At 40.0% G+C, this 10,329-nt stretch overlaps 1 protein-coding gene across 1 annotated transcript in view; it reads right to left on the bottom strand.

Annotated features, from left to right (window-relative positions):
- Ublcp1 (ubiquitin like domain containing CTD phosphatase 1) overlaps positions 1 to 9,762 on the bottom strand; it is a 15,756-nt gene extending 5,994 nt beyond the window's left edge. The window contains exons 1-8 of the mRNA XM_028777661.1: positions 9,693 to 9,762; positions 6,793 to 6,990; positions 5,994 to 6,085; positions 5,558 to 5,643; positions 5,364 to 5,479; positions 3,945 to 4,043; positions 1,950 to 1,987; positions 1,390 to 1,488 (exon numbers count right to left, since the gene is read on the bottom strand). Coding sequence (XP_028633494.1) covers positions 1,390 to 1,488; positions 1,950 to 1,987; positions 3,945 to 4,043; positions 5,364 to 5,479; positions 5,558 to 5,643; positions 5,994 to 6,085; positions 6,793 to 6,946 — 684 coding nt within the window. The 5' untranslated portion in view covers positions 6,947 to 6,990; positions 9,693 to 9,762. The remainder of the gene's footprint in view (positions 1 to 1,389; positions 1,489 to 1,949; positions 1,988 to 3,944; positions 4,044 to 5,363; positions 5,480 to 5,557; positions 5,644 to 5,993; positions 6,086 to 6,792; positions 6,991 to 9,692) is intronic.
- Between the last annotated feature and the right edge of the window lie 567 nt (positions 9,763 to 10,329).

Genomic DNA, 10,329 nt, shown 5'->3' with positions numbered 1-10,329 from the left:
ACGGGGAGAGAGAGAAAGAGAGAGAGAGAGAGAGAGAGAGAGAGAGAGAGAGAGAGAGAGAGAGAGAGAGAGACTGAGACTGACTGTTCAAAGATACCAGGACTGAAACCCCACATCTGCTTGGAACTTAAGTCTAACATGCCTATTCCCCCAAACATAGACTATTTTTTAAAAATAAGCATTCTAACATTGCTGACCATAGAATAATCTGAAAATACAGAAAGGCACAAAGGAAATTTCCAATTCAGGTACTAGACAGTCTGAGTTATTTATCTTCAGGCTTGTTTTCTGTTTTGTTTTTAAATTAAAAAAAACTGGCTCAGGAAACTCACCACTAAGCTGAAGGGACTACTATACTACATAAAGGCTAAGGACCATTCTCACTGGCCTGCCAATGCCACCTAGATAGCCCTACTTGAGCCCTTAACTACTCTATTACATCAGTGGAGTAAGTAGATTGCAGCTCACTGCACCAATCCCAGCTCTCACTCTTGGCCAAGGGTAGTTAGCTGTCCTTTGATGTCCCACTATTACAAAGCTGCTGTGCTTAGCATTTCCTGAGCTCTGTCACACTTAAACTGTAGAAGGTATGCAGTAGGTCATAATTCCACTTCTCCCCTGGGGTGTGCACTGAGCAAGTCCTCACATGCTTAGATGACTCATTTTACCACTGACAGCACCCTAGACAGCTCCAGAATGCTAACCTCTCTCCGTTCCTAGGATGCTTTCAAAAGCCATGGATGACAGGTCTCTCTAACCATGCCTGTTGCAGGGCCTCGTAGAAGCAGTCACTTAAGGAGCAAGCCATGTTAAAATTAGTCATTTTTAAAGCCTGATCCTCTTCTCTGATGTCCTGCTGCTATTTTTTAGTGGTACATGTGCAACCTGATCCTTGTATTACAATGCATCAGCTTCTTCTGGAGAACAGTGAGTAAAATTTGCTTTGTTTCCAGCATACTTTTTAGATAATGTTAGTGTTTTTCTCATCTACCTTGTCTGGCAATACTTCAATGCTATTATCACAGCCTTGACACAGTTCTTTTCTTGATAGTCATTCAATATCCTTAGCTGCATCATTATAATTCATTTTTTAATTTTTTTAAAATTAATTCATTAAACTTAATTTTTTGAGATAGGGTCTCATTATATATAGCCTTCACTGGCCTGGAATTCACTATGTAGACCATGCTTAGCCTTGACCTCAGAAAGATCTGCCTCCTAACTGTTGAATCTTTTAAATACGATGTCTCTGTCAACATTCACTTGTCATTTTACTACTTGTTCAGATGAAATTCTAAATTCTCTCTAGGCTTTTTTCTGTCAGTTTCAATACAAAAAGTACACTATCTAAAACTACAGTCATGGTTCGCAACAGTACTAGGCTCTTACATCTATGAGCCCTCTCCGTGGTGTGTGCACAGTGATCATGGCGGCGCTGTCCAGCATGAAGGTAATCTTATAGTTGGCATTTGTGCTCACTCCCAGTTCCTGTAACACAAACATTCATGAGGTTAAGATACAAATGTGGCAAATGCCAGGCTTTCTGAGAATTCTAGTTGCAAAATTCTCAAAATGCCAATTTTCTACAGCAATGACAGCTACATTTTGCTACACAACAGCTTTGCTGAACTGTGTCAGTGAGTAAACCAGAAGTGGATTCATCCCTAACTAACCAGTATCACACACAAGAGCAAAGGGCAAAGCAAACATTATTGGAGTCTAAGGGAGGTAAAAAGGGGCTTGGCTGCTTCTTGAAAACAGCTTAAGCATTCCACCATTAAGATCAACCCACCATTAAGCAGGTTCACACACACCTCTACTCCCAATACTGGCATTCAATATCTACTAAAAGACAGCCAATAAAAGTAAAATTGATTTCAGTTCTAGAATCTTTGATCTGTCAAATGTGATTTCAAAGCATTGTGAAATGGCTTGTTTCTAACACTTACTTTCATTTTAGCTTCAATCCACTTCATATTTGTTGCAGCTAAAACATGAGGAATAATACAATACATATGAAAAGTTTTGAGTTTCATTCTTAAAAATTTTTTTCTGAATAAATAAGCTTTTTAAGCAAGACCACAATTTTAAAAACATCATGAATAATAGTCCCTAATAAACTTACTTTAGTGAGTCTTCTATAAAGTATAAAACTTAAACCACTTTTATTTATAAGACAGAGGTGACCATTATACTAAAACCCAGACTCTTTTTAAACCAGCCCTGCCACTAGATATTCATTCCAGAGTAAGTCTGAGATGAGTGAATCTCAGCTCTCTCTGGCAGCAGAGAGGCCCAGGCAATGCATAAGCACATGGAGTACCAGTGCACGCATACGAACGTGTGGAAGACCAGCCAGGACTAATGACTATGTGTACTTTGTCAGGCTTCCAAGTTAAGCTCATTAAGCCCAGCACCTTAAAAGAACCAGAGACAAATGTATAAGTCCCTCTACATTACATGTCTGCTCCAATAGGCTTTAATTGACAATCACTGACAAAAAATTCAATCTTCATCTTTACATCCTCTCCTGGTCTCAACTTGCACTTTACATGCAGAATTAGGTCATACCAATTAGGTATGACCATACCTACCATACAAACATACAAGAAAAAGCTAACTTAGTACCTGTTCTACACATGTAATTTCCAGATGAAGAACAAGGAGACACATAAAGTAAAATAAACATTCATTGTGTAGTAATCACTGTATGTTAGCAATGGTGCTAGTTACCATACTGAGACATCTATTCTTACAATCCATCTAAAATACAGGTCAAGTCACTATTCTGAGGTGAAGAACACGAGGTTCATAGAAATTAAATGCCCTGCCTAATTTCACAAAGGACACGATCAATATCCTAGTGTGTTTAGCTCCAAAGTGAAGTAACCCTTTCAAATTACAACAATAAAATAACTTACCAAAAACTTATTTTTAAATATGACATAAAGGTTGTCTAAATGTCTAAGTCAAACTTAGTAACCCACTTTTCTTCTCTCCTATGTCATGTCAAAATGCTCAAAAGAAAAACAAATTGCTTTGGTGAACTCTCTTCTCCCAAAGTGAACAATGAAATCAGCATACTTTGATCATGTTTTTAATCAAAACAGTTGTGAGCTCAGTATCAATGAAAAAGAAAAATATTCTGAATTACAAGGAAAGTACAAAGGAAGCTTACAGACTGCACTGTCTGGCTTCTGATCAATGCCTACCACACACTTTTATACTTGATGGGATCTTATTCTGATCAGGGTAACTCTGATTATCAAACTGCCAAGAAGTAACTTCAAATGTTTACAGGGGGTGGGACGTCAATCAGCTTCATTTATCAGGTAATGGGAAGAAAACTGTCGACTAAACTCAAAGCATGACCATAGCAATACTTAAGTTCCTACTCTGCAGCAAACTCATGGTCTACTGTGGGCCTGCATGTCCTTGAATGTCCAGACCTCAATGTCAGAGCCCTGTTCCTATTGTGTGTTCATTTTTCCTGAAGCAAGTCACACTGTTCTTCATTTCTGTCCATCAGTAAGATTTGTCTTTAAAAAGAATGTCTGTCTCCAAATATTTTGAAACTAGAGTGAGGAAAGGGAAGGAAGCACTAAAGATTAAGGCCTTGGAATATAGCTCAGTGCAGAGCATCTAGCTAGTGTTCACATAAAGCCCCAGTTCAATCCCCAACTGCTAAAACAAATAAATAACTACTTTTATTCTAACACCATGGTCTATTCTTATCCTATATTCACCTATATCACTGCTATTAAGCAAATATATATGTACTTCATTTAATAACATAAGAAAGTCAAATATCATTTTAGAAATTTACTTAAAAAAAACTTTTATATTTAAATATTAAAGTCTTTTTAAGTCATGCTTTATACAGTAGAATAATGTAAGTAACCACCTTATTTCCATGGAAATCTAATAAAAAAAATTAAGCTTACACCAAATAACAATGTCATAATCTTCATATGCAGATGTTAGAAATTCATGAAGATATGGTCTCATTAACTCTACCCCAGTCTCTGCACAAGACCTATGATCTAAAAGAAAGTGGATCATAAAGACATTATTAGTTTATTATCAGGGACAAGTACTGGGTATAAAAAGCAGTCTATGAGCTACAATACACTCAACTGCAAATCACATGAGACTGAGAGACACTGAGGACAAGTAAATGTTTTACAAAACACAGAATTAATGCCTGTGAACTGCAGCTTCAGTGGGCCAAGTCTGTATAATGTGCAAAGAACAACACTGAAAATTCAGGCTTACATGATCTGCTGACATTTTTCTTACCTCGTTTGAATATTATCTACAATAATGAACACTAAGGCCTCCATACTCACAAATACTCATCAGCCTGAGACAATCAACTTCAGTGCACAACAGCTGATTAATTCTTAAACAAAATGCATATTAAGTTACAAAACATTTAACATTTAGGGTTACAAGCAAGAAAATTCTAGTATCAGAAATTATTTATTGCCAGCACAAAGAAAAAATGAATGCCTTTCTTTTTCAATAGAAATCAGTATTTTAAATTTAAGAAAGGTGCCTGAATATACTTAAACAGAAAACAAGGGTAAAATATAAAACACTATTTGAAAAATAGTCCTCATAAAAGTTTTAGTCAGGATTGAGTTGGTTAAATTAGAACACATCCATATTCTGTGCCCCCACGAATACATATGTGTGTATACAAATATTCCTAGGTGGCTTAGTTGGGGTTTCTATTGCTGTGATAAAAGACCATGACCAAAAAAGCTCTTATGGCTCCCAGGTTACAGTCCTTCCTGGAGAGAAGTCAGAGTAGGAATTCAAGGTAGGAATCTCAATGCAGGAACTATGACAGAAGTCATGGAAGAATGTCACTTACTGCCTTGTTCCATGGCTTATTCAGCCTGCCTTTTTTAGCATCCAGGAAAACCAGCCTAGAGAAGGCACCACCCACAGTAAGCAGAGCCCTCTCAATCAAGAAAATGCACCGAAGTGTTGCCTATAGGCCAATGATATGGAGACATTTTCTTTATTAGGATTTCTTCTTCCCACACAACCTTGGCTTGAGTCAAGTTTGGCATAAAAACTGGCCAGTACAGTATGTATTTAATTCATACCAATAACAAAAAGAGAAGATACATACAAATATACTTTTTAAAAGACATCAAAATATTAAATGTGGTCATCTTTTGTTCTTAAAATTTTAGGTAATGCCCTCATTTGCGTATCTATTATTCCTAAAATGAGTGGTTTACTATTGTTACAATAAAAGAAGCTTTAAATACTTCATGTGCACACTGAGTTGCTGGGGGGAAATGAAACTGGTACAGGTAAAAGAGCAGCTGAGGCCTTTACAGACTCACCAAATAGTGTATAATCAACATCCAGCACCAGAAGCTTCTTCCCTTCCCTGGGAGGGTTCAGCACTTCCACTTTGTACTCCTTGACTCTGCGAGAGATCTTCAATAGATTTTCTTCCCTAATAGAAATGGTAAAACTAGATGAAAATCCCCTCTCTTCCCATGTGACAATGTCTTTGAAGGCCTAAACTACTTACCTATTTTCTACTTCAACTACTTCATCTTCAATGTCAAAATCATTGATGACATCATCATTGTCAGGGGGAGGGCATAAGACATCTTCCTATTAAGACAGGAAAGTTGTGTCTCACCATAACAAGCAAATATTAGTAATTTGAGCTCTCAAGATCACATGGTAGGAAAATCTCACTGTTAACTACTTGTTCTGTATGTCCCCTGGGCAGATCTGCCATGTTAACTTTTACCACACTGGTTGCATTACACTTACAACTAAATACATACTAAAATATCCCACTACTTAGTTCTGCTGAGTTAATACCACATTCACTGTGCAGTTATTTTTCACTGATGATTAGATGGAAAGTTTTACCACAATTGAAACTACGCTATAGTAGTACCATGCACATCATGACACCTCCAAAGGGGCATATGGTAACAAAAGTAAACATTTACCAAACTCTCTTCACGAGTTCCCATCATCATGATTTTAGTATTTGGTTTCAGTTTGAGAGCTCCAAGCTTAACATCATTTTCTGCAGGTTTGCCTACAATACAAGCAAATGACTGTTTTCTCACTAAAGTTCAGGTGCTAATTCACTAATTCCATTACATAAAAGCCATACATTGACAGGTCTGGTAGTTTGAGGTTTCTTTTGTTTTTTTCTTACATTAAGAAAGAAAAAAATCACGACTACTAAATACAGTAAGTCACAAGTCATACAAGGGTTGGGTCCCTGAGTCCCATCTGGCCCGTTAGTGTACTAACTAAGCAAACACAACTCATGTTTTGTTTTATTGCTGAAGATAAAGTGTTGTCCTAGAAGCCCTGAAGCCAACGACTATACTACAGATTCTCTATTACTCCAAAGCCACCTGTCAATGACATAATAGACACAAGTAAGCTAGGAAGGAACAGTGCCAATAAAATATAATCTCCACTTTGGAAATAGGAGAGACAATTTGGGAAGAATATAAGGCCCAAGTCATAATGAAAGGTAAAGTGCAGATGCCAGAAATAAATGATTCATCTGGGATTCTGTGTCAAAGCCTTAACAAGTAAATACCAACTGTCAGGGGAACCAAAGTCATCCAAACAGTAGTGGTATTTTCAACTAAGTTCATTATTCTTATTTTTACCACTTAAACAAGTTTAGGAAAATTTTTAAAAAAGTTTGTTTTTTTTTAAACAATCTATAATGGCAAATATGAAAACCCATAACTATCAGTGTGGAAAGCGTGAAGTGGGCATTACCTTTAACTTTGAGCCCTAGTAATTTCTGGCGCTCTGGGAGCACTCCCGTAAGGGTCTTGAGGAACTGCTTGAGATCCAGCACAGTATCATCTTCTGAGAGTGTGGTCACTGAGTACTCCTGCCCACCCCATTTCACAATGATGGGGAGTGCCATTCTTCAAGCATGTGAAGCAGTAGCTTTCTGTCAGAACAAAACTCCTAGGAGACAGGCGCATGCAAATGAGGAAATTAAAACTGACAGGTCAAACACAAACTTGTGTGTGCAGCCTGAACTCTGCTGTACAATCTGATGGTAGAGGTAACTGTGCCTCCTCAGAGGGGCTCCCAAAATGCTACACGTTACAATCTTCCTACTTGTTTTGGCTTAACATTAGTATTTCCTAACACTTTCAGAGTCTTCCTCTTGTTCACCTAGAGAGGAACAATGAGCTACTACCCCTTCTGCTCTGTTTGTTGGCTGGGTTTATGCTGGAGAGGCAAGTCTCTCCACAACAGACATCTATGTTCAATTAACGCTAGGCATTCATTAGCACTGAACCCAGGGTAAACCGCCTGGGCTTACAACCTAGATTTCCCATTTATTATTTGACTATTTCGCTTAGCACATGCCTTTCCTCATCTGTAAAACAAAGGGATACTATTTGTATCTTAGGGTTCTTATGAAGAGTAAATTGGTTAACATTTCTAACTCACATAGTGCCTGGTAAACTCTTTATATGTCTTAAATAAATATATCTAAAGCTGAATGTTTACTATGTTTTAGGTAGTCCTAGATCATATACCATTATGTGCTTTATGTTTTACGAACTGACCAGATGTACAAAGATCATCTCATACCCCTCTTTGCCATTAAGGAAACAGTTACACAATCTACCCACATGCACATAACTGGTATTGGTTCCCAAATATCACATTATGTCACATCTATCTAATTCAAAAGCATCAAATTGTAGGGTTTTTTTTTTAATGTGTTCATATAGATCCAACCACAGAAATGCTAGGCAGCTGCTAAATGCAGGTTGCTTGTCCCACAAAGCTGTGAACACTTAAAAACTCATTTCCCTCACAGGTCAGAGAACTGAGTTTCCTAACCTCAGAGCATTGCCATTTTTGCAGAGCCTTCACATGTGTGCTGAAGTATTTGATCACATAATTCATGTAATCATCACAATCAACTTTGAGAGAAGGTAAATTTTAATTAACAATCTGCAAGGACTTAGCTTGGAAAATCTGTTACCGTGCTTGGAAAAGAGTAACAAATCCATATTCACATTGGCTTATCCGTTTCCCTGTAGAGTCTCACTCGGACCTACTCATATGTTAATAATATTCTACAGAAAATCTGCAGCAAGCATGCTAATTTAGGGCAACAATGCCACCTTAGGCAGAATCTGCCCCCAAAAGTTTTATGACCTTGAATAAAAAGGCATGTGGGTCACTTTGAAATATTTTACATGTCATTTTTCTCTAAGACACAGAAGTAGGAATGATCGTTCATAAGAGCTAGGAAGGCATCTAGCTGTGCTGGGCTGATCTGTGCTTTGATGGGCAGGGTAGTCTGGAGACCATGAGAGTGTTCTTGAAGAGTGGTTCTCAACCAAGAGCACTGACCTAATTTGAAGACTTCTTGGAAGTATCATCAGAGTTAAAGGGACCTAACAATGTACATATTAACCAGTCTTATTCTACCATCTCTGAAGCATGCTGAAGTCCAAGCATGGTATTCCTCTAGGCTCTTCCATGTTATCAGCTTTAGAAAAACCTGCCAACAGCATGGACCCCATACACTTAACAAAAGGCACTACTTCTTAAAGAACTTGTGCCACAAATGGTAATGGCAAGTTGACAAATGCCCCCCAAAACTCTGGGCACAGAAAACAAAGGTTATACAAACCTTTACCGCTTAAATTCTTAAAACTCATCACTACTGAGAATCATGCAGGACAAAACAGCATAAGCATTTTTTATACTTTCTCTCTCATACAATTGTAATAGTTTATCACATTTGTTCTCCAGATGGGGAAGGGGAATGGGAGGTGGATGATGGCAATCCAACTCAAAGAGGACATATGTATGGGATGTGTGATCAACATATATTTAAATTGCAGTTCTGCCTAACATCCTGTGTTGGCTTTGCCTAGTCAATTCTTACCTCTGGCCCTCAGCCTCCTAATCCCTGAGATGAGTCAATTCATATGTATGTGTTTGATAAGCGATAACACCTGACAGCATTTTATAAACTGCGAGGAGCTAGAAGAACGGTAGCAGTGAGAGCAAAGCATGTTAACTATCGTTAATTATCTTAATCTTCACAATCCTGAACTAACAAATGACCTCACTGTACAGACTGGATACCTGCAAAATAAGTCACAGCGACTCTCGCCCAACACCGCATCACTAAAAGCAGCTAACGGCGGCAATTTCAAAAGTAACAGTGTGAACTTTTTCATCAAGCCTGGCAAAAGTGAGCGTACGGTGTGGGCCCGGGCCCTTGGCACCGGCCAGCAGTAGCCGCGCGGGGTGCAGCTGGGACTGGCCCGGGAGAGCATCCGAAGACAGGCAGAGACCCAGAAACAAACTGCTTCGGACGCCTTCGACAACCCGCGTGAGGGGAAGACAAGACAGGCCCTGCAAGAGGGAGGAATGAGGCCTGCGCACGCAGAACATTCTAGGATGTGGGAAGCCTTGGGATAAGGTGAGAAGGCCGGATGCGAAGGCGGCGGCCACGACCCGCAGCGCGCCGGGACAGGGGCCTCTGGGTGCCGGGCGGGACAGCTGCAGTCCCAGCCCACCCGGACCGCGGCGAAACAAACCACGGGGAACATGCACTTCAGTGGTATCCCCCAGCCGCAGCGTCGCCTTCACAGGGAGGCGCGCCGGAGAATCTCGCGTCCTCTCACCTGGAGCGCGGCGGAACCAGCTACAGCGGACGAAAAAGCCGGCCGCAGCGGAACTTAAGGAGACCGGAAGTGAGGGGCGGGACCGGAACCGGTGGGAGGACCGGAAGTGTGGTTAAGACCGGAAATGTGCTGTAGGGGACTAGGCTACAGCTTGTTTGGTTTCTCCTCAGATGTTAAGTCTGCGGAGCCCTGGCCGAGTGTTTTGCAGACTGTGACCTCTGTGAAAGAGACCCCTCCCGGTTCCTGGATGGCCGCCGGCTGTTCTGCGCATGCTCCGAATTTGGGTGGCTGCTTCGGCCTTGTGGCGTCTTTGAGCTTTGTGTGACTCCTGCGGCAGTGTCCTGTTCCGAATGAAGCCGAGCAAGTGACCTTTGAGAACTGAAGAGGAGACTTTTCTATAGACGCAAGGAGCCAGAAATATAATTTCGGGGCTTTGGAATGTTGCCCAGTCCAGGGGAAAACCGGCCAAAGCAATGCAAACACTCAAGGAACAAATGTCTGACAAGTGTGTTTCAGATCGGTGTTTCGGGTCAGAACTCCACCCACTCATGCCTGTTCTGCCTCTTTCTTAAATGCAAGGAAAGCTAATTCTCCTTACAAAAGACATTCATGCTTTAATAGAAATAAATGTTGGAGC

The sequence above is a fragment of the Grammomys surdaster genome, unplaced genomic scaffold (genome assembly GCF_004785775.1).
Source record: "Grammomys surdaster isolate TR1022 unplaced genomic scaffold, NIH_TR_1.0 313, whole genome shotgun sequence".
Taxonomy (NCBI): domain Eukaryota; kingdom Metazoa; phylum Chordata; class Mammalia; order Rodentia; family Muridae; genus Grammomys; species Grammomys surdaster.
This window is presented reverse-complemented; position numbering and strand designations above follow the sequence as displayed.